The 25,339-nt window shown below is 35.4% G+C and overlaps 1 protein-coding gene across 1 annotated transcript; it reads right to left on the bottom strand.

The window, feature by feature from the left end:
* Window positions 1-9,259: 9,259 nt before the first annotated feature.
* Window positions 9,260-20,090, bottom strand: LOC148947795 (tyrosine-protein kinase receptor cam-1-like). Its single transcript, XM_089096012.1, has 3 exons — window positions 19,916-20,090; window positions 17,617-17,859; window positions 9,260-9,369 (listed from the first exon to the last, which is right to left on the bottom strand). The coding sequence occupies exons 1-3, from the start codon at window positions 19,983-19,985 to the stop codon at window positions 9,260-9,262; spliced, it is 423 nt and encodes a 140-aa protein (XP_088952138.1). The 5' UTR covers window positions 19,986-20,090.
* Between the last annotated feature and the right edge of the window lie 5,249 nt (window positions 20,091-25,339).

Below are 25,339 nucleotides of genomic sequence, written 5' to 3' on the forward strand. Positions count from 1 at the left end.
AGAAGAGAACTTGAATATTCACGACCAAAGTATAACTTTTCCAATCTTCTATGAAAAATTTGGAACATAACTTAAAATTTTTTTTCATCTATATGTGAAAAGTCGGAACTGAATTTAAGAATATTTATAATTAAAATGAAACTTTTTATCTTCATGTAAAATAATCACAAAAATAGCATAACTTTTCCTATCTTCTACAGAAAAATTTAGAACATAACTTTAAATTTCTTATGCCTTAGTAAACATAAAACTTAAGAGGAGGCTTTTTTTTTTCTCTGGAGAAATTAGAATTGAATTGGGTTTGTTGGTAAAATTCAGAATAGAACTTGAACTTTTCTATATTCTATGAAAAATTTGTACTAGTATTTTAAATTTTTCATCTCTTTGATAAAAATCTGAACTGAAGTGAAAAATTTTTATATTATTTTGTAGAAATAGAATTAATCAATAACTTATTTCATTTTCAATGAGAAAATTCAGAATGAAAGTTGAACTTTTCTTCTTCAGAGAAAATATATTTAACAGAACTTTAAATTTTTTCATCTCTTTGAGAAAGGTCGGAACTGAATTTAAGAAAATTTAGAATTAAAGTGAAACTTTTTATCTTCATAGAAAATAATCAAAATCATAGTATAACTTTTCCTATCTTATAAGTAAAAATTTAGAACTGAACTTTAAATTTTTTATGTCTTGGTAAACTTAAAACTGAAGTGGAAGCTTTTTATTTTCTCTGGAGAAATTAGAATTTAATTGTGTTCTTTGGTAAAATACAGATTAGAACTTGATCTTTTCTATCTTATAAGAAAAATTTGGAACAATATTTTAAATTTTTTCATCTCTTTGAGAAAAATCTGAATTGAAGTGGAAAATTTTCTATTATTTTGGGAAAATAGAATTGATCAATAACTTATTTCATTTTCATTGAGAAAATTCAGAATCGAAGTTGAAATTTTCTTCTTCCGGGGAAATATTTGGAACAGAACTTTAAATTTTTATATCTCTTTGAGAATGGTCAGAACTGAATTTAAGAAAATTTAGAATTAAAGTGAAATTTTTTATCTTCATAGAAAATAATCACAATCATAGTATAACTTTTCCTATCTTCTACGGAAAAAATTTAGAAGTGAACTTTAAATTTTTTATGTCTTGGGACTTTTCTTGTTCCGGGAAAATATTTGGAATAGAGCTTTAAATTTTACTCTTTGAGAAAGGTCGGAACGTAAAAAGTTCAAAAATACCATGTTAAAAAATTCAAGAAAGCATTTACAAATTGGGGAGGGGACTCTTTGAGGTTGGAAAAAGGTCTTAGTAATGCCATAATGACTGTAACTTGTCCAGAATATATAATAAAACAATAAGAAAGTATTAAAAAAAAGGGAGCGGGGCCGGTTTGGGGGGCCCGGGGAGGGTGTTTGGGGGACCCTTGGGGGAGGGTGTCCCTTCTGTGTCTCAATGCACAAAAAATATTAAAAAATGGGGAGGGGAGGAGGGGAGGGGGAGGGGAGGGGAGGAGGGGAGGGGGAGGGGAGGAGGAGGGGAGGAGAGGGGGAGGAGGGGAGGGGAGGGGGAGGGGTTGGGGGAGGGGGAGATGACGGTGAGGAGTGGGGAGGAGAGGGAGGGTGGGGGCCCTTTGGGAGCCTGGGGGACCTTTGGGTGCCGGTGGAGGGCCTTTGGGGGTCCTGGGGGCCGGTTGAGAGCCTGGTGGACATTTGGAGACCGGGTGAAGGCCTTGGGACCCCGGTGGTCTTTTGGGAGCTCGATCTGCCTTTGGGGGGCCCGGGGTGGGCCTTTGAGGGTCTGGGGGCCGGTGGGAGCCCTGGGAACCTTTGGGGACCGGGGGTTCCTTCTGGATTGGGGTATGGGGATTGGAACCCTTTGGATCGGGGTTGGGTGATCGGGGGCCCTTTGGGGTTGGGTAGAGGACCTCACGACACTGTTCAAATAGAACTTGTTTACTATAACGACCACACTCAAAACCTCTTCTAAAACCCTTTCTAAAATCATCTTTTAAAACGTCTCTAACGGTTTCGCCGAAATAATTCCATAACCTATCTAAAACCGTTTCGCCCAAATAATCCCCTAAAAGTAATTTCTGTGTGTTGCTTTTGTTTTTTGGCATTTCTGTGCTTTCAAATTTCAAATTTCTAGGAAACCCTTTCCTACGTTAATCTCTTCATCTCATAAATGTTCCTAGTTAAACTATTATGGTTTCGTTAGAATATTAATTTACCTCTCCGACTTAAAGCTCCGTGAAGCCGTATTTAAAAATAGAATTTCTATCTCTTTAGACTCCCGCATAATTCCAATATAACAAGTGATGTCATTTATGATTCCTGACACTAAAGATCAATGAAGCCCTATTAAAAAATAGAATATTAATTTTTCTCTCTGTCCTAAAGAACGTTTATCCCTCAGACCTAATATTAAAGAAGCCTTAATGTTTCCTAATTCCCTCTTCGTGAATCAACAATTTCCCCGCCGATTATGTAAATCAAGCTCACAGGTTAGGTTAGCCAAACAATAATGAAGTCATGTTTGTTTCATAATTCCCCCTTCGTGAATCAATAATTTCCCCTAGCGATTATGTAAATCAAGTTCTCAGGCCAGGCTAGCCAAACAACAATGAAGCCATGTTTGTTTCTTAGTTCCCCCTTCGTGAACCAATAATTCCCCCATCGATTATGTAAATCACCCCACAGTGTCATAAATCAATAAGTCCTCCATCGATTATGTAAATCACCCTTCATGCCATTACACGTGGCCAAACAACAACAACAGATCGATTGACCTTGACCCCCATTAGACTCGATCGATAATCCTTGAATAAATTATGTCCCGTCAGCATTAAACTAAATTGTAGATGGCAGCACGGTGTTCGTACGGGGGCTTTAGGGTCAAAAAAACTATTTCTGGACACCATGACATTCGCCTCGAGCATGTACATGACCAAAACAACAACAAATACTATTTCTGGATCATAGAATTCGCTGAGAGCGTGCACTTACAACAACAACAACAAATAAATCGACCTTGACATTCTCTGAGAGCGTGCACTCACAACATCAAATAAATCGACCTCGTAAAAAGAGGTAATTGACCCGCGTACGCACGCTGTCGCCCTAGGGTGGCTAGGCCCATTTTTGTACTCCCTTCATAATTAAAATTGCCGAAATCCCCACTGGTTAATGTCACGACTCAATAATGAATTTCTACTAATAATGCTGGGAAGTCCGGCGTCCCCTTCATAGCAATGTCCCTGCCCCCATTAACAATGCCTGATTGTAAATTTCCTCTCACATACCCCCGGACCCCCCCCCCCCCACTACCAGGAAAAATCTCCCCTGAAAACGTCTGTATACTTCCAAATAACCAATACTATATGTTAACATTGGGTAAAGTTCATAACTTTCAGCCCCCCCCCGGGAACTTAGGGGGATTAAGTCATCCTAAAAGCATACTTATAATATTTTCGAACATGTTGAACAAAATGGTTATCTCAAAATTTTGATCAGGTGACTTTGGGAAAAAATGAGCGTGGGAGGGGGCCTAGTTGCCCTCCATTTTTTTTGGTCACTTAAAAAGGGCACTAGAACTTTCAATTTCCATTCCAATGAGCCCTTCGACGATATTCTAGGACAACTGGTTCGATACGATCACCCCTGGGGGAAAAAAAAACAAACAAACAAACAAACAAATAAACACGCACCCGTGATCTTTCTTCTGGCAAAAAATGCAAAATTCCACATTTTTGTAGATAGGAGCTTGAAACCTCTACAGTAGGGTTCTCTGATACGCTGAATATGATGGTGTGATTTTCATTAAGGTTCTATAATTTTTAGGGGGTCTTTCCCCCTTTTTTCGAAAATCAGCCAAATTTTCTCAGGCCCCTAACTTTTGATGGGTAGGATTAAACTTGATGAAACGTATATATTTGAAATCAGCATTAAAATGTAATTCTTTTGATGTATCTATTTGTATCAAAATGCCGTTTTCTAGAGTTTCGGTTACCATTGAGCCGGGTCGCTCCTTACTTACAGTTCGTTACCACGAACTGTTTGAAACGGTAAGGAAAAATGGGTAGGTGGCCCATAGAAGGTAGTTGAAGTGAGATCCAATGAGCTTTGAAGGGAGTTTTAGCTTATATATTGGAAATGACTGATCTTGATTGTATTCGTTGAGTGTTTTCAATAAAAATGTCCAAAAAGCGTATTAAGTCAAAGAGCAGAAAAACTAAAGCCTCACTTTGATGAATAGCTTTTGACACAATTTTTTTTTTTTTTTTTTTTTTTAAGTTGATACACAAAACGTTATCTCACCAAATTGAAACCAGGAAAAGTAAAAACTTGTGTTAAAAAAACGATATATATCGTGACAAATGAAGGCTAAACAGCCACGTGTCAAAAATGTTAAATGTTGCGTCGATTCATATACAGTTATACTCTCCACTTGGAATTACTTAGTAACTTACAGCTTTCAATTACCAAGCCAGTTAAAGGATGCGTTACCTCCAAGTGGTTGAAAGCCGTGGCTTCAATTTGGGAGGATGGGAGGTATAGGCGAAATTCCTTAAGGAAAAATTAAAACATTAAGCACCTTTGAAAAGACAGGAAAACTTGAAGAAAATTGTTTATGAATCAACCGTATTGAAAATCAGAATGAATAAAGGTTAAAGATATTAACAAGTAATAAAAAAAAGCAAAAACGTGTATTAAAGCTGGAAAGTGAGCCGAAAGCTGTATTAGTTGGTAAAATAAAAGTTTAAAAACCACAAGGTAAATTCCAAAAGCACACGATTATGCTTAGCATCAGCAAGGGTGGATCCAGAGGGTGGTTTTACGGGCACGTGCGGGACGGATAATACCATTGGCGGAGCCAAGTTTCGTTGGTGCCCCTCCCAAATACTAATTCTGTATCGATTTCTGAACATCAGAAAAGCAAAAAAAAGTTAAAGAAATAACCATACGAGTTACTTCGATATTTGCCAGGATTATAATCAAATTTCAAAACGTAGTTTCCCAATGCTGGCTATAAAAGCGCACATTTAGTCTTCTGGCATTTCATTAGGCCTACTCTAATTTGAACTCAGTTTACTGATTTATCTCGTTTATTATCTGTTTCGATCCGTGAAACGTGGATTGGACCAAATTTTTTTTGAGAGTATATTTGTTTTCTATGTAGTCATTCAGTTGTTAACAGGCGAACATTTAAAACAGATTAAATATATAACGGAAACTAATGATTATTAGTTGACGGAATTTAAATTATATTGAGAAAGTTATTGGAATTTATTCGAACTTGGGATTTCATATGTGCAGAATTCCAGCTGTTAACATATTGATTGCGACTATGCGTTTGATTGATTAAGCCCTTGCTTGGGGCACCTAGTGTTTATGACGAGTGGATTTACGATTTTCTAAGTGGCACTTCGGATTTGTTCTTTTTGAAATTTGGATTATTTGGAGCAGATTTATAAAGAGGGGTGTTTGCCGTGCCCAAATTAACGGTGGCTTAGCAAATTGCACGTAATGGACCAACGTGGATAAATAATTGGTCCTTAATGAGGTAAGCAGATCTTTAATTTTGTTTTCTGGAAAACAATCATTGGACGTAAAAGAAAGCAACCTCGTAATACTGAAGATGATACAAAAAACACTCGGAGGGGAGATGGCGAATGTGATCTTAACGTTATTACTTGTAGCACTGATTCTACAAATAAATTCACGATTTCAGCAGTTGCGGAAAGTCCAAATACTGTTATCAGTTTGGTAACAAAGATGGAAAAAAGCTAGATTCTTTAGAAAATAGGATTAAGGGAATTGAAGATAAAGTGGCAAAATTGGAGATATCACATGCAGGATTTGCAAGGCAGCTGACTGAAAATGACGAGCGAGTGAGGCAGCTTGAGCAAGTCAAAAAATCTCTAAAGAATCAAGTAAAAGTAATCGCTGGTGATCAGGCACGTACGCAGGAGTTTTTTTCGGGGGGGGGGGGGAATTTGTTTCGGGGGGGGGGAGGGGGCCAAATCCTTCAAACCCATTATTCTGTGAGAAAAATCAGAAAATTATGGGAAAATGAAAAAAAATCGTTAGATTTCGGGGAGGGGGGGGCGAGCCTGGAGGCCCCCCCTGCGTACGTCCCTGCTGGTGATTGTATAGCTCGTAGTTAAGAATCAAATAACTTGAGTATGAGATTTGCCAGGCTAGAGTTGATAAACTTGTAAAGAATATTATTGTATGGAATGTCTCTTGTGAATCTGAGCAAAATGCGAAGGATATCTTCAAAAGTATTCTTGCAGAAGGGTTTGAAATGGCTCCTATCCCACCCATTCAAGGTAACGCAAATGAGTAAGCAGCATAAATTTATTTTTATTGAAGTATCTGATAAAAAATCAAAAATTGATATTTTGAAAAATGCTAAGAAATCAAAAGGTAAAGCAGTGTCGTCGTTCCGTGATATTCACCTCAGTGATGTTGTCCCGGCTGAAGTTCGCAAAACAAGAAATAATTTGTTGATTAAAAGGGCGAAACTGCGTAAATTAGGAATAGACGCTTGGATCTCAAAAACTTTTCCACCTGTCTCACTTTTCAATCGCCCCAATGGGACGCGTGCTAAACATTCACTTGGCAATTTGATTCCTGAACTTGATTATGCACCGAATAGTCATTCATTCCGTAACAGCCATAGCGGCAATTAATGTAGCTTACCAGGAAAAAATAGCTGTTGGAATTCAAGTTCCCATTGATTAAGGAGTGGCTGGTCATTAGTGCTAAAAAGAAATTTTGGCAGGAAATTAAAGGAGTTCATAGTTGATTGTTTGTAGCGTAAAAAAAGTAAATGTATGAGAAGGCACCCAATATGCAAGGTGTACCCTTTTGAGGCATTGTTTTTTTTTTTTAATAATTATTTTTCTGCTGTTGTTATCTTATTTTCTCATTATTATAAGTGGTGTTATTATTGTTATTGGGCAGCATGTAATAAATTTAAAATTAGATTGTATTGAAATGTGTCCCCTGTGGAGTCGCGCTCAAGTTTGTCTATTTGGCTTTAATATTGGATGAAAGATCGGTGTCTCCTCCATCAAAAATTAATGTGTTGGAGCTGAAAAATAAAAAGGTAAATTTTGGAAGTAGGCATAATAAAGCTATTGATGGAAGTGGTGGGCCTGGTGGTTAGTATACGTTGGGGTGTGAAGATTTTAAATATTTATTTGTAAACCAAATGCAGATGGCATGTAGTAAAGTTTCAGATAGATTTAATGCGTTCCATTTGAATTGCCAAGGATTGAATTCAAGTCTTTTATAAATGAAATTTCCAATTTGTCTATTTTTCAGGTAATTGGACTGACTGAAACTCAGTTAAATGACCATAATTAGGAAGTTTTACATATATTAGGATATAATCTTTATACGAAAAATCGTCAACTTCACCGACACGGGGGATTGGCAGCGTATGTACGTTCTGACACCCGGGTAAGTGTCCGAGAGGATATTTTAATATATAAAGAAATGGTTTTGGAGTCTAATACTTTGCAGTTAGAGCTGTCTGGACGTTGTGGTTATGTTCTGATTGTATATAGGCCACCGTCAGGATCCCTTATTTAGTTATATGAATTGCTTGAAGAACAATTGGAAAAGATCCTACATCGAAGTCCTATTTTTATAATGGGAGATTTTAACATTGATCTATTGGATAATGGATCAAATACAGACCAATTTTTAAACTTGATGATTTCATTTGGTTCTATCCCTGCTATTAATATTAGTACTCGTGTTACTAGGACGTCATCAAAATGTCTGGATAACACATTTTCGGATTATATGTCTGGTAGTCCGAGTGTTCTTATAAGTAATACTTCTGACCATCTTGGTGTATTTGCAAGTTACTCGGCATGTGTTGATAATGAAAAGTCCAAAAAGATGAGCAGTCTCAATCTGAAGATGGTACTCGATAAAGATGCACGTATGAGATGTAAAAATGAGCTAGCCAAAAAGGATTGGAATACAGAGTTTCCAGTCTCAGCGGATATTGACTCTAAGTTTAGGGTCTTTTACAAAATAATTCAGCAATCCCTGGAAAATGCTCTAAGAATATTAAGAAAAATAGAAGAAAAACTTCAAACAAGCCTTGGGTTACTCCGAGTTTATTGAGATCGATAAATAAGAAGAATAATTTGCATGAGAAAAAGGTACGTCATCCCTGCAATATAAATGAGCGAATTTACAAGAGTTATCGTAACGCCCTAAAGAGACTCCTGCGAAGGGCTAGACAAGATTCTTATAAAATAGAATTTGAAAAAAACATCTGGAATTCCGCCGAAAACATGGAATGTGATAAGAAGTACTTTGGGACAATCATCTGGAGGAATCCCTCAGGAAATATTCCGCAAAGATGGAACCAGTCGTACAAATCCAGAGGAACTTTGTGAAGAATTTGCTAACCATTTTTCGACTGTTGTGTGGAGAGTGAAAGAGTCGATTATAAGCAAACCAGGCGACCAGGCTTTTCAAAATACCTTGCTAAGGAGTTGCAAATCTCTTTAAATCTACTCCCAGTTCAGGAATCTGAGGTTCGAAACATAGTTTATGGTATGAGATGTTTGGCTTCTGGCTCTGATATCGTTTCAATTAGAGTAATATAAACATTTTGGGAAGTGATTGCTCCAACCTTTGTTTTATTTATTAATCAGTTTCTAAAAGAGGAAGTGTTTCCGAGGTGTTTTAAATCAGCGAAAGTTATACTAATACATAAAGGAGGGAATACTGGCAAGGTTGAAAATTATAGACAAATTTCGATTTTACCCGTTATGTCTAGGATAATAGAAAAATCCTTATCGGTCAGAATTTATCAGTACCTGAAAGACCAGAGAATATTTACTCCTACACAATTTGGATTCCGTCATATATAGACTAACTATATAGCAAATATTGACCAACTTCGATTTTACCCATTATGTCTAGGATACTTCGAAACTGCTTTTCGGTCAGAATTTATCAGTACCTGGAAGACCAGAGAATATTTACTCCTACGCAATTTGGATTCCGGCAAGACCGCACTACTGAGCAAGCAAATATATATTTGACAAGTATTATCAATATGGCGTTAGATAATGGATATAAAGTGTCAACTGTATTTGTAGATATTGTAAAGGCTTTTGCTACGGTCAGTCATGATATTCTGTTAATGAAGTGGAAAACTTATGGTATTAAGGGTCCAGATCTTCCGTTTTACCTCCTTTTTTGTCTTGTAGGAAATAATATATTCAAACTGGTAATATGGGTTCTAATGAAAGTTGTATTGAGTGTGGAGTTCCACAGGGTTCGGTACTTGGACCCTTGTTATTTTTGATTTTTGTGAATGACCTTCCACAGTCTGTAAGTAAACTGGGAACAAGAATGACAAGAATGGTTGATGATGATACTTCTTCAGTGGTGATCACAAAGTCAGAGAGGTTGCTCTTAGGAGTGGAAGAGAATCGCCAAATGAAGTTTCAAGATGGCTAAGAGTGAATCAGCTAAAGGTGAACCCCACTAAGAGTAATTTCCTCATATTTTTGAGGACATCGAATTATTATCCATGGATACAGCATATAGCACATGAAGATGGTATGATTGCACGTCAAAAGGCAGTAAAGTATCTTGGCATTATTATAGATGAGACTATCAGTTTCCGACCCCATATTGAAACTTTATCCCGGATTTTATTGCGTAATTTGTGGATGATTTGTAAACTTAAATATATGTTTCCAACCAGTATATTTAGGCTTTTCTATTTTTCGTTAATCCATCCATATATTTTGTATTGTTCTTCTGTATGCTTGGGTACATTTTCTTCAACTGTTAATCCTGTGCGAATTATCAAAACAAGTCTATTAGAGCATTATCAGGAAAATCAGAAAGAGAATCGGTTCGGGAAGTTTATTGAGATCTTAGGATATTCCGGCGGCGGGTCTTCACCATTTTCTTATATTAGTGTTTATGTATAGGTATAATGTAAGCCAACTGCCGGAGTGTTTTAACGGTTGGTTTTACAGCTGATGGAATATACATAACCAAAATACTAGGGGTAAAAATGATTATTATACCCCACCTATAGTGTCTGCCAGATCCATGTTTTCTTTTATTGTAAAGGGTATAAATTTATGGAATAATTTGGATAATGATATGAAGAAGATAGAACATTTTTTAGTGATTTTAAAGGAAAATTGAAAGGAAAATTATTAAGTCAGTATGAATTCAGTTTTTTTTGTTTAGGAGGAAATTTGATTCGATTTAAATTAAGTTATAATCGTTTGTTGGTTTGTGAGTGTGACCCCATAGCATGGATATGGTATGTGGTTGCTGCCCCTGTAGTATTACTATCATTTTTTTTCTTTCTTTTCTTTTCTTTTCTCCCTTTTTTCTTTCTTTCTTATTATAGCTAATTTAAAAAATTTATGTGTCTTTTTTTACCTGATTCACCTCACGTCAACCGTTTGGTTTAGGGTGAATCAAATTGATAAATTGATTTTTGTATGTAAATTTTTGTTAGTTAACGTTAAATATATATATATATATATATATATATATATATATATATATATATATATATATATATATATATATATATATATATATATATATATATATATATATATATATATATATATATATATATATATATATATATATATATATATATATATATATATATATATATATATATATATATATATATATATATATATTTATATATATATATATATATATATATATATATATATATATATATATATATATATATATATATATATATATATATATATATATATATATATATATATATATATATATCAAATATGTCATGTTTACTGGATTGCCCCTTTGGACAGTCTTGTGTCAGGCTCTTGGGCAGCCCAGAAGAGTATTATGTTGTAATGTATGCTGTAAATACTTTGTTCAATAAAAATAAAAAAATTAATAAATTCCACTTAAATTCTACTTTAAACTGATTTAAACCTAAATGTCAAAACAGTTACTTGACAATCAACTCTCTATTTTCTCCAACCCATAAATTAATACTCCAACTGTAAACCGTTTGCAAACAAGTTACTGGTGTCTCAGAATCGACGCCTTCGAACCCTACTTGAAACACCAGGTTTGCCAACATCAAGCCAGAGATTTTATTTTTCGGAAATGAGATTCCGGTGAGGAAAGCCTGACCATTTCAGTTGGCAATTCTCTCTAGGATTTTGGATATTCAATAGCTTTCCAAATAGCGAGAATACGATTCGTAATAGATCTGTCCATAAATTGTAGCTTGTAATTCAAATCGACAGAAAAGTTTTGAAAAATCATTTAATCATTCTATGAGAAGACAAATAATTATTTGTGTAGGGCATTACTATGGTTGCCTCGTTATTAAAACAAGAAAAGGCAATCAGAAGGGGAAGTATTAAGATAAGTAAGCATATATCTTAGGCAAGTACAAACCAATAAATCCTAGACAAGCGCAGATCAGAAAACAGCAAATCCTTTTTTTGTGATTTTATCTCTTTTTTCATATTTCTCAGTTTTTCTAACTTGGGATTTTCAGATTTTTCAATTTTCTATCCTGTGTGTAAGTAATCCAGTTTTATTACCTTGCCCAGTATAAAAAAAAAGCAAAAAAAGCAGACTAAATTTTGGCTTTAATCGACGCATTGTGACAATAAACATTGGGTTAAGACTGCAAATGTTTCACATATCAAAAGTATATTTATTAAGAAAGCCTGATTCCAGCTTTAAGTTTATTTAACAAATCAAATAGAAAAGAAAACACATTTTTTCAACTGAAAGTAAGGAGCAAAATTAAAATTTGAAACGAAGAGAAACTATTCCTTAAATGAAGGGGGGGTCCCATTCCTCGTCCCTTGCTCTTTACGCTAAAGTCTGAAAGGTCTTTAAAAAATACTTCCCATATAAGTTCAACGGCCCTTGTGTTTGAGCACCCTTTCTTAAAGATTTCTGATAAAAAGTCAAACTTTAGTGTAAAGGGTGAGAGTTGAATAAGGGGCAGCCCCTCTCATATACGGAATAATTCCTATTCGTTTTAAGTTTTGATTTTTCTTCTTGTTTTCGGTTGAAAAAAAACTTATTTCTTTTATTTAATTTCCGACTGTTTTTCAAATCATACCAGAAAATACTGAATAAATTATTATCTCAAAATTTTCATCAGATGTCTCTAGGGAAAGGGTGTGGGAGGGGGCTAGTTGCCCTCCAATCATTTTGGTCACTTAAGAAGGACACTAGAACTTTTAATTTCCGTTTGAATAATCCCTCTACCAATCTTCTAGGACTATTGGTTTGGTATGGTGATCCTTGGCAAAAAAAACGCGCATCCGTGATATTTCTTCCGGAAAAAATATAAAATTCTACATTTTTGTATGTAAAATCTTTAAACCTCTAGAGTAGGGTTCTCTGATACTCTGAACCAGCTGGCGTGATTTTTATTAAAATCGCTTGATCTTTTTCACCCTTTTTTTGAAAACCAGGCAAATATTCTCAGGCTGGTTGCTTTTGATGGGTAACATTAAACTTTGTGTTATTATCAAATTAATCAAATTGTTTTAAAATTTTTCAAATTATTTGATTTGTTGGTTTGATGGATTGATGATGGGAGGTACCAAATGGTTTTTTATTTGATTTTCTTGTCGTTTTTTTCTGTGTGTTTAATTGTCGTCACTTTTCATAAGTTTATTTATATATAGGCCTAGTGGGATGATTATTCAACTAAACAGGCTTTGCTTCAGGTTTTGTTATGTTTGCTGTTGATGAATAAACCCTTTCTCTCTTAAGAAAAAAAAATGAATCTTATATATTTGGCATCAGCATAAAATGCTAATTTTTTGAAAATTCGGTTACTGTTGGACCGAGTCACTCCTTGCTTACACTTCATTATTATGAACTGTTTGAAAAGGAACAGGCAAACTTCTCCTGTTTTATTAAGGAATGATTCCTTCCCTGTCCGACCAAGTTAAGGAATAGTAAGAACTTGCTACTGTATCAAGTTCTTAGCATTGCTTAATTTGGTTAAACAATGAGTAGTAAAGCTAGACCGTCACTTGCACTTTACTAAAACGACTTGTCTTCAAGCCCTGTTTCTTTCTTAAGTTAAAACATCAACAAAAAACAAAATAAATTAGAAAACTCGTCAATTTTAAAAAATAAAAGCTAACACAAGTGAAAGTGGGTCTACCCCTCCCTCAAAGCCTTTGAAAGTCTAATGCCATTTGTTTTTTACTGAAAGAGTTATGTATTTCTTTTTTTTTTTTTTTTTTTTTTTTTTTTTTTTTTTTGCTAAAGCATCAACAAAAGAAAGAAATAAAATCACAGAACTAATAGAGTTAACAGGAAAAAAATATTTTTGGTAGAATAGTCACACTTGTGGCTTTTAATTCATCATTTTAAAAGAATTTAAGTTAATCCTCTTCACGGGAAGCGTCGATTGATTTGTCCCCAACCATGCATTGCACTCCCGGCCGAAAACATCGAATCAGGAGATCGGTACCTGAGCAACGCAAACCATTGGTCAGCATGCAAAAAAAGTTTTTTTTTTTAATAACACGTTTTTTCAACATTTTCCTTCGACTCTAAATAACCAAAAAATTTAAAGAGAGCACTGGTAATTTCTTAGGCAATCTGTTCAATTTGTTGAAGCAATATTTTCACTTGTCATAATTGATTTATGACCCAACAATTTATTTTCGTAATCCTTGATTTTTTAATATTATGATGATTAAAAAATTAAAAAATCAAGCCTTTAATATTTAGTAATTTTTTAATTAAAAAATTAAACACCCTAGCCTTTAGAGGGTTTAAGGGGGTGACAGTCATACTTTTAATCGTGGTACTTTTTCTTCGTTGCAATTCGAGGTGATTCTTCAATTTAGTTTCTGTTAGTTTTAAGCTTCACCAATTCATTCCTTGTAATTACTGTTTTGTTTTTTTTAGTTTTACTAATGATAAGACTTATAGTCTTATCATTTACTTTGACTAATGACTAAACTACGTTGACTACGTTGACTTTAAACTACGTTCAACAAAATGGCTATCTTAAACTTTTGATTGGATGTGTTTCGGGAAATTGTAGGCGTGAGCGGGGGTTAGTTGCCCTTCAATCACTTTCGACGATTAAAAAGGGCACTAGCCCTTACCCTGAGGTCTGTGGGAGGGGTTGAGTTGTCATCCTCAGAGACCTAATTTCCAAAACTTTCAAATACGTTGAACCAAATGGCTATCTCTAAATTTTGATCAAATGTGTTTGAGGAAATGGTGGGTGTGAGGGGGGGGGGTGAGTTGCCCTCCAATTACTTTCGACTATTAACTAGGGTCCTAGCGCTTTCAGTTTTCAGTTGAATGAGCCCTTTTCGAAGTTTCTACGACAACGCTATGTATAAAATCCTTATATGCCCCCAGGGCATAACTTACAACCCTTGCCCTGAGGAGTGTTGGGGATTTATCATCCTCAAAGACACAATTTCTAGAACTTTCAACTATGTTAAACAAAATTGCTATCTCAAAATTTTGATTGGGTGTGCTTGGGGAAATGGTGGGCGTGAGAGGGGGGTTAGTTGCTCTCCAATCACTTTCGACTATTAACTAGGGTACTAGCGCTTCAATTTCTAATTGAATGAGACCTTTTTAAAGTTTCTACGATAACGCGATCTATAACATAATTCCAGAACTTTGAGAACGCGATCTCAAAGACATAATTTCCAGAACTTTCAACTATGTTGAACAAAATGGCTATCTCAAAATTTTGATTGGGTGTGCTTGGGGAAATAGTGGGCGTGAGAGGGCTGTTAGTTGCTCTCCAATCACATTCGACTATTAAAAAGGGCACTAGCCCTTTCAATTTCCAATCAAATAAGCCCTTTTTGGAGTTTATGCAACAAAGCTTTCAATAAAACCTTATATGTCCCCTGGGAATAGCTTATAACCTTTGCCCTGAGGGCTCTGAGGGGGTTATCTTCTTAAAAGACCTAATTTCCAGAGCTTTCAGCTGTGTTGAACAACATGTCTATATCAAAATTTTGATTGGATGTGTTTGGGGTAATGGTTGGCATTAGAGAAGTTAGTTGCTCTCCAATCACTTTCAACTATTAAAAAGGGCACTAGTTCTTTCAATTTCCAATCGAATGAGCCGTTTTTGAAGTTTTTACGATAACGCTTTCTATAATAACCTTATATGCCCCAGGGCATAACTTACAACCTTTTCCCTGAGGGCTGTGGGGGGGGGGGTCATCTTCAAAGACCTAATTTCCAGAATTTTCAACTAAGTTGAAAAAATGGTAATATCAAAATTTTGATTGCATGTGTTTGGGGTAATGGTTGGCATTAGAGAAGTTAGTTGCCCTCCAATCACTTTTAACTATTAAAAACGGCACTTGCCCTTTCAATTTCCAATCGAATGAGCCGTTTTTGAAGTTTTTACGACAACGCTTTCCATAAAAACCTTATATCCCCTAGGGCATAACTTATATCCCTTGCCCTGAAGGCTGTGGGGGGGGGGGTCATCTTCAAAGACCTAATTTCCAGAATTTTCAACTAAGTTGAAAAAATGGCAATATCAAAATTTTGATTGCATGTGTTTGGGGAAATGGTGGACGTAAGAGGAGAGTTATTTTCCCTCCAATCACTTTCGACTATTAAAAAAAAGGCAAAAGCGCTTTGAATTTCCGATCAAATGAGCCCTTTCTGAAGTTTCTACGACAGCACTTTCTATAAAAACCTCATATGCTCTCGGGGCATAACTTACAACCCTTGCCCTGAGGGCTGTGGGGAGAGTGTACTCCTCAAAGACATAATTTCAAGATCTTTAAGTTACGTTGAATAAAATGGCTATCTCAAAATTTTGATTGGATGTGTTTGGGGAAATTGTGGTCGTGGAAGGGGTGTTAGTTGCCCTCGAATCCCTTTCGGCTATTTAAAAGCGCACAACCCCTTCCAATTTCCAATCGAATGAGTCCTTTTCGAAGTTTCCACGACATTTCCTTCAATACGAAGTGCCCTGGTCTAAACCCTCCCCCCCCCCAAAAAAAAAAATAATACATTGTGCCAACATAGTTCTTTACTTAGGCGGCGCTATTGCGCTGCCTATGATATTTTATTGCGGGTTAACTGTAGGAATGCTTGCAAGATTTTTTCAGCTTTTCTGTTTAAAAATGAGATCCCTAAAGCAATTACCTATAAAATTTGAAATTTATTATTTTTCTTACGAATTGAATGAATCTTCAGACAATTACAGATTTGACCTTGACATATTATATCTACTGACGTTTTAAACAAAATTTCTGTCGCAATTTCTTAATCCATTGTCATGGCGGTTGTAGGAGAGGGTTGGTAATAAGGGCAAAAAGGGGCATAAAAATCTTCTCCCAAGTTTTTAACAAAAATACTTTCCATACAAAGTGGCTAGGGTAGACAATTCCAGTCTTTTTCTGGCCCTTTATTGGCCCTAGTTTCGAAGGAAATCAGTATTTTCCCCCATTTTCCTTTTTGAATTGTGGCCCTATTGGCCCAAGGACTTCAATAGTCCCAATTAAATAAGCCTCTTCCAAAGTTTCTGTGACCGCCCCTTGCACACGAAGTGGCCGGGGGAAAAATACGAAGTAAATAAAAATGATACATTGAAGGCATGTGGCTCTTTACTATAGATGACGCTAGAATGACAATATTTTGAAAATACTTTGGACCGTCATAGCTTTCGGTTCACTATTTAGTGTGTGACTTAGGACTCTTGTAGGCGTTTTTTTCACATCGCTGCATAAATTTCCACACAATCTCAGTAAATTACGTCCCACTCCAAAAGAAAACCAGTGTTTCCACTGGTTGACAGTGTTTCACAGTGTTTCCTCATCGATGGCTATCCGTCCAGGTCGAATGGTTAGCACGTTAAGCTCACAGGCGAAGGGTCACTGGTTCGAGTCTTGGTGGTGGCTCTCGTTTGGTTTAGGGCGAGTGTTAGTGGTGGTTTCCTGTAAGGCAAGCTTTTTGTGAATACTAAAAAGTCTTGTAAGTTCCGAACATTTCTGAAGTTGAATATGTTCGAGGCTTCTAAACATGTTCATGTTTGGCATCAAATGAATTTCATAAGAGCGAGGGAAATGTTTCCTGAAAATAAAATTTTTCAAAAGAAGAATTTACAAGTTACTTTAATAAAAACTGCAATTGAACTTCAAAAATACAAATTGCATACATAGGATTTTAGTTTATTTGCATTAGCATAGCCACTTAGATTATTATAAAATTGTAAGATCTAAGATAATATAAGCTTTATTTTGGACTCCTCTTTGATGCTAATCAAGTATTGACGTTGTTTAATATGAGCCTGCTTAGGTTATCAGCTGCCTTAATAAATGGAACATAGAAAATTATGTAGGTTTGTTGAGTATAGATAGTCACTAAAAAACTAACAGTTTTTCACTGGTTCAAGGCAATCCCGAGAAAAACGCACGAGAAAAAGATACCTTTAGACTTCTAGATTTATATCCAGGGTATCAAGGTCATCTAAAATTAGGTATTTTTACCCTGAATAGTGTTTCATTTTTGCCCTACATGATTTTTTTGTCCTGATTGTTAGTAACATGTAAGTGCTTACATTCCTGCACGATCAGCTGTGCAGAACAAAGTGCAAAGCCAGATTCATTCGTTATCCTTGCCGTATACAAACCGGCATCGGAGAGTCGACAGTTCATCAAGTCCAATCTATGTGTCTTCCCTGATGTTCTCGGAATGACACGATCTGCCAATTTATCATCAAGTAGTTGGTTGTTTTTTAGCCATACCGTCGACACCGGCGAAGAGGATTCAGCAATGCATTCAAAAAAAGCTTTATCGCCAGCTAGAAAAAAAGAAAATGATCAAATCTCCGTTTTTGAATTAAAGAAATATCGCTTAATTGAAAAGCCAAAAAATAACACTTGAAGTAAAACTATTACAGAAATTCTGACTTTCTTTAATCTTTTAAAACGGTATTAATTTGAACCCCCAATTTAAATCCTAATTTCGACCAATATATTGCTGCAACCAAGGCTTTTGAAACTTACTATCTGTGAAACTTAGAAAATTCGATGTGCCAAAATTGACAGGGTAGGAGACAAACAGCCAAGGCCAAGACAATTTAGCAAACTTTGAATATCTTCGGTCAGTCCAGACAAAAAGGAGTTATCGATTTTAGAATTTTTTCGATCAACCCAAACCGAAAGGAGATAGAGACTAAGAATAAATTTGAGCAGCCTGGACCAACTTTGGTTCCATTTCACTCGAAGTAAACAAAATTGATGCCTAATGAAAACACAATAGTAGCTTTTCAGCAATCTGTCTAGTTTTCGGAAGCAATAGTTTGAATTGCCGAGTCAGTAAATGATATGTTAGTTTTTCTATGCATTTCCTTGTATTGACTATTTCTTATATGTTAGAAATACAGAATTCAAATGTATTTTCTATATATTTCAAAGTATTGGCGAATCTAGGGGGCGGGAGAAACCTCCCTCTCCCTTTTTTTCTGGTGAGCTCATTCCGTGTTGGTTTTCAGTTTTCACCTTTTTTTAATACATATGTTATTTTGTTCAATTATTGGTGCCCTTGTCACATCGACCCCCCCCCCCTTAGATTTTGATCTAGATTCACCTTTGTTTCAAAGGATGTGTTTAAAATGAAGAAAGTGTCAAGAAAAATCGATTGCAAATTAGACTAATGAAACAGGACTAATTATTTGAATATAATTACATAAATGAAAAGAATTCTGTTAAATTTGAGTTGTCTAAAGTTTTCCAATGATAACACGAATGAAGCAGAAAGTTACAAAAAGATAAGTTTTTCCCAAAACTTACACAATCTTCCAGCCTTTCAGGGATTAGAAGGAGCCTTAGCCCCACTCTGAATTGTGGTAATTCCTATTCGTTTCTAAATTCTTACCTATAGAAACAAAGCAGACGTAGTTAAACAACAATACATTCATTTCAAATTGATGATAAAAAGTTAAAAACATTCTATACATATTTGCAAATGCCGTGAATGATATCCATATCGTTTAAAACAATAGTTATAATGTGCTTATCATATTGTAACACAGCTGCGCAAGCACATTCCATTAGTAGCATTGTTTCGGGGGAGGGACAAGGGGGAAGTTTCCCCCCACTAATTTGGAGAAAAAATTATTATATAGACCCTGCCCCCTTGACTATCTGGGCATAAAAACCTCTGCCCCCTCTCCCCCCCAATAGAAATTCTGGAGCTATGCCCCTGCATTTCATTAATCTAAGCATGTAGATTAACCTACTGATTAGTTGAAGTACATTTTTATGCAACCATTCTTTAGTCAACAATGTCGTCAAAGCCCAAGAAAGACGTTCTAACTTTCTGTTATTTTATTTAAACAGTTTTATTGGGGATTTTTGATCGTTAAGAATGGTGGATAACTGTGGATTACGTGTCTAAATAAACTGAAGGAGGCAATAAGGAATCCCTTTTGAACTAAAAAAACCTTACGCTCGCGCAAGACCCCCCTTATAGACGTCGTGACCATGCCTCTGGGAATACGAAGTGGTAAATCAAAATATAATATAGGTCTCTGCATCTGGGTTGTCAAAATACAAAATGTGCAATATAAAAAACGCCACGGGGGATGCAGTTGAAACTTTCAGGTAGTATAGGGGAAGAGAGCGGCAAGTGGGTTTCAGGGAGTTTTTTGAGGGATGGATATTCCGACCTCAAATTTTAACTTAGGGGGAGCAGGGCAGAGAAGGGCTTGGGGAAGAACTTATTATTTTTTTCTTTAGAAAGTTTTATCGGGGTGCTTTTGCGCGTGAAATATGGTGGGTAACTGCGGATTCTGGGTCTAAATAAACCAAAGGAGTTAATAAGGGACCCCTTAAGAACTAAGAAAAAATACTTACGCTCGCACAGGGCTCCCCTGATAGGCGTCGTGATTAGGGGTTTCTCTCCGCTTTGGTCATCAGTATCCATATTTTTCTTGCTTTAATATCCTTTATATTAATTAATCGCAATCACTGATTAATTAGTTCCAAAAAACGTACAGAGTGACACTCGATCGAACTTCTGGCGACTGAAAATTCCTCGAGTTCAAATCTAGATGCTAATTTTAGCCGCTATGATTCCTGCCAAAAGTTAAGAAGCCAGTAGGTATTCTACAGGAAGAATGTACAGGATAGCGGTCAACTTTTTATTAAAGAGAACGTTTAGATTAGATTTGATATTTTTATGTTATTTAATGTATCTTCCCATTTCAGATAGTTCAAGAAAATGGAATTCCGCATTGTAGACAGTAGCACCTAAAGGGGGGGGGGGGCGAGGGGGCCTTTTCCTCCTAAATATTTCCACTCTCTATATTTGAAAAACACCTTATTTTGGTATTTTCATTGAAGAATACTTTTTTTTTGTATTTCCATTGAAAAAAATTGCCCCTCGAATTGATATTGAAAAATACATTCCCTCCTCCCCCAGACATATTCGGAAATTCACAAATTGACGTGTTGCAACAAGTTGGGTACATCAAATATTTATTTAAGCTTTAAGCATTTCTAAATTTGTACTACAGTGTTAAACGTCAGGAAAAAATGTATTTATAAAGTGCTGAAGTTTCAAGTGCCCAACTTGAACTTAAGTGATACTTGAAATAATATTTGATTTCCTTTTTTTCCGATTTCAATTGACTAATTGTTATTTAATAAATTGATTATTAAGAAGATTTTTAAAGTTTAAAATTTAATTTTTTTACTTCAAAGTTTTAGGTTTATTTAACTTTTATGCTATTAAGATTTTTATATTTTTAATGTTTTAGTTTAACTTTCAGATTTAAAATTTTAGATTTAATGTTTTACTATCAAAGTTACAAGCTATCAAAAAACTGTTCTAAAACATCGTGCACAGATAGCCATTTCTAATGTAGCTTTCATACCAGCTTTTCAGGGGGGTTACTCCTTGCACGGCATACGCTCCTTTTCCTCCCCTAAACATTACTTTTTCGGTTTACTTGATTTTCCAATATTTGAACATTAATATATTTTTCTTTCCAAACATATCCACTTACAGCGAGCCTCTCCCGACCTTTATCTCAGGTGATTTTTAAAGTTTAAGTCTTAAATGTTTTACTTTTAAAGCTAATGATTTTTTTTAACTTTTATACTTTTAAGATTTTTATTTTTTCACGTTTTAGTTTACCTTTCAATTTAAAACTTTCAGATTTAAGGTTTTACAGTCAAACTTACAAGATTATCATGGAGAAATTTATTGGCTCAAAACATGGTAAGACCGGATAATCAAAACAGCGTTTTACAACTATGTACAGAGATATACATTTACAATGTATACCTTTCATACCAGCTTTTAAAGAGGGTTACTCCTTGCATGGCGCACACTCCTTTTCCTCTCCTCAACATTACTTTTTTCTTGATATTCCACCATTTTAACATTGTGGCTATCCAGAACTTACATTCTCTTTTTTGGTAGGTAATTTATATCCGTTTTGACAATCCAGAACTTCCGCTCTCCTTTTGATAGGGAGTTATAGGCGTTTTGACTATCAGAACCTAAATTCTCTTCTTGGTAGGTCGTTTATAACCGTTTTTGGCTATCCAGAACCTACATTCTCCTTTTTGATGTAGGTAGTTTATAACAGAATCGCTATATAGCAGCTGCAAAGTCATTTTTGGCGTCGCTATACTCACAGAAATTTACTTTCATATTCTACCGATAGGAGCATTCATAGTACTAATGTCTTTTATAGTTTGTATGTAAAATCTGTCTCCTGACATTTTAATCTGAAAATCTTACCACATGCAAACAGGGTGGGGATATAGCTAGAATAGTAATCTACCTATGAGCTAGCACTATTCAAAACTTTCTATGTTGTTAATTTACATCAGATCTCCTTATTATTAGATTTTATAAGAATTTTTACGTTATGCTTGTAATAAATTTGTTTTTCATATCAATTTTGCCTTTGTCTTTCAATTAAGCTATGTTAAGGGTAAAAAAAACATATTTCTTAAAACGACATTTTAGTGTCAGGGCGGCATAAGTAAAGGGGGGTATGTTATTAAATAAAAAAAAATAAGTTTTTTCAACTGAAAGTAAGGAGCAACATTAAAACTTAAAATGAACAGAAATTATTACGTATATATAGGGGCTGATTCCGCCTCAACACCTCGCTCTTTACTCTAAAGATCTTAGTACTTTTGAAAAAAGCTTCTTATTGTTCCAATTAAACAACCCTTGTGTCTCAGGAGTCGTTCTTAAAAAATTGGGACAAAGTTCAAAGTTTAGCGTGAAGAGCGAGGTGTTGAGGAGGAAGCAATCTCCTTCATAAATGTAATAATTTCTGTTCGTTCTAAGTTTTAATATTGCTCCTTACTTTCGGTTGAAAAAGTATGTTTTTTTTATTTAATTTCTGATCGTTTTTTTTTAAATGTCCAAGGAAATCTGGTCAAACCTCCAGGGAGAAATACCTTCCCCACGGATATATCCTATAGACTAGTCCCCGAAGCCGCGCAACGCCGAAATGACGGCGGCGAATGTGTGATTCAGTATCGGCGGCGGCGCACCGAATTTTTTTTGGCGGCGCGCCGCCGATTTCGGACCGGCGGCGCGCCGATTTTTCTAATTAAAAATAATAATAACAAGTCCACTTCACCAAGCACGTTCAACCTCGATTGTAGGAAGGATTTTTATATGGTTGGCTAGAAACATACAAGAACACTGTGACACAACAAGAATTTTTTGGGCCGTGCGGAAAGTGTTTATGTTCACCGTCGATCAGACCAAGTAGAATTCTCATTTCTATCCACTAGACCCAGGGAAACCTATGTTGTTAAAGGAAGTTAAAAAAAACAACAAATAAAAACATTGAAAAAACACTGTATAAAAATAGGATACCAAGGCTTAACAACACAAACAATTATAAATCAGCGGTTATATCACTTCAGTTAAAATTGATGTAGCAAAAGTCAGTTTGTTCACTCTGCCTGGAGCAATTCATCTATTGGAAGTCACTATTAGTCCCTTCCTGCTAAAAAGCCGTTTAGCCGTGGTAAATGTGAACGTTATAGCCAGAGCTAGATGAACATAAGCGGTCCCTCGCAAGATCTGATACTACCACAGTCTCTCAGGGTCCCACAGAATGCCGCAAATGGGCTTCTTCTTTGTATCTGCTGAAATAAGTTGTTTTATAAGGGAGAAAAAACCTGCACCTTCACCATAGGGCTCCTGCGCACTGCACTACAGGAGGAACTAAACTGCACCTTTACCCTCTTTTCTTATCAACACGGAATAACCCTCCGAAATTCTTTTCTGAAAGAAGTGGTCAATATATAACGTTTCAAGTCAAAGTTTAAGGCTACTTCAACTTCAGTTTGCTCTGCTAACTGTACAAAAAAATGTAATTCATTTCTATAGATATATTTCTATTCTAGCTCTAGATAATCTACCAAGCGGGAAACTACCGCAAATCAGCATCGATAAATAAATGAAACCCAAAACGAACAAAATAACAATAAATAACTGAGTCAAACTCAAAACGAGCAGAAATTAACATAAGTTGGGCTCAAAACCCCCTCTGTCTTCCCAAGGCCAGAACATAATTCTAACTTTACTGAAAAAATATAAATGTTTTTAATTTTATAACTTTAATAAATAAAATATTATTAAAATATTTATTAATAAATATAATTATATGTATATTAAAATGACAATGCGTATTCATTTGTATTTTTGTCAGTGAAATACAAATTATGTTCTGGCCTTGGGAAGGCATAGGGGCTTTGAGCCCAACTTATGTTAATTTCTGCTCGTTTTGAGTTTGACTCGGCTATTTATTGTAATATCTGTTCGTTTTGGGTTTCATTTATTTATCGATGCTGATTTGGGGTAGTTTCACGCTTGGTAGATTATTTGACTTTAATTTTACTCATTTTTGGTTTAATGGAGTTCTTTACTTTTCTTTGAAAATACTTGTTTTTTGGAAACAGTTTTTTTAATTAATTTCTGTTCGTTTTATATTGACATAGTCTTTTCAGGGAAAAAGAAAATCATACTTCAAATCTTTTCTTTTTTGTAAGAATTTATAGTTTGGCCTGCTATTTGTATGCTGGAAAACAATTTTCAGCAAAATTTAACAACATAGACCCTTATAAAAATCTGGACACAAATAATAGTGTTTAATTTAGTTTCGTACCTCCTCTAGTTGACCTGAAATGGAAAACTTGATAACATTCGCCAAAAAATTTGTTTACTTTCTTTGATAGCTTGGATACACTTACGCTATTTTGATTTGGTCAAATTTTAAGAGCAGAAGAAGCCCTGAAAGTTTGAACATAATACCCTCAGTCGTTCTTGGGATAGGCTACTGCTGAGATGCCTTATTGGGAATTAGCATAAACACAGTGCATTTTGATTTAATCTTAGGGAAAAATTTTATTTTAAACAAAAAAGGAAAATGGGGGGGGGGGCGGGGGTGGGGGATTAGTTTCCCTCCAATCACTTTTGACTACTAAAAAGAACATCAGCCTTTTCTATTTTCAATCGAATGAGCCCTTTTCGAAGTTCCTACGACAACTTCTTCGATACGAAGTGCCCTGGTCTAAACAACAATAACAAAAAAAAAATGATACATTATACCCACATCGATCTCTACTATAAAAATGTAAAGCCTTCCAATCACTTTCGATTATTAGAAAGGGCACTAGGCTTTTCGATTTCCAAACTAATGATCCCTTTTTGAGTTTCTACGACAACGCTTTCTATAAACACCGTATATCCCCCCAGGACATAAATTACAACCCTTACCCTAAGGGCTGTGAGGTTGGTTGTCATCCTCTAAGACCTAATTTCCAGAACTTTCAACTACGTTAAACACAATGGCTATCTCAAAATTTTGATTGTGTGTGTTTCGGGAAATGGTGGGCGTGGAAGGGGTGTTAGTTGCCTTCCAATCATTTTTGACTATTAACAAGGGCACAAGCCACTCCAATCGAACTGAATGAGCCCTTTTCAAAGTTTCTACAATAATTTCTTCGATGTGAAATGCCCTGTTCTAAAGGAAAAATAATAAATAATACATTGTGCCAACATCGTTCTTATATACCTCCAGGACATAACTAAAAAACTCTTGCCCTAAGGGTTGTGGGGGAGTAACCTCCTCAAAAAACATATTTTCTCTCTGGAAATCAGTTACTCTGAACAAAATGGCTATCTTAAAATTTTGATTGAATGTGTTTGGGGAAAGGGTGGGCGTGGAAGGGGTGTTAGCTGCCTTAAAATCACTTTCGACTATTAAAAAGGGTACTAGTTATTCCAATTTCCAA

Source organism: Artemia sp. Qi Xiang Cuo, chromosome 10 (assembly GCF_049724085.1).
Source record: "Artemia sp. Qi Xiang Cuo chromosome 10, ASM4972408v1, whole genome shotgun sequence".
NCBI lineage: Eukaryota > Metazoa > Arthropoda > Branchiopoda > Anostraca > Artemiidae > Artemia > Artemia sp. Qi Xiang Cuo.

Coding starts and splice junctions, on each gene's coding strand:
- LOC148947795 (XM_089096012.1), bottom strand. CDS start 19,985: ATGGATACTGATGACCAAAGCGGAGAGAAACCCCTAATCACGACGCCT. Junction 17,860..19,915: donor CAGGGGAGCCCTGTGCGAGC/GTAAGTATTTTT, acceptor CTTTTTTTCTAG/CTGGCGATAAAGCTTTTTTT. Junction 9,370..17,616: donor ACAGCTGATCGTGCAGGAAT/GTAAGCACTTAC, acceptor GTTTACTTACAG/ACTGTGGAAGGTCATTCACA.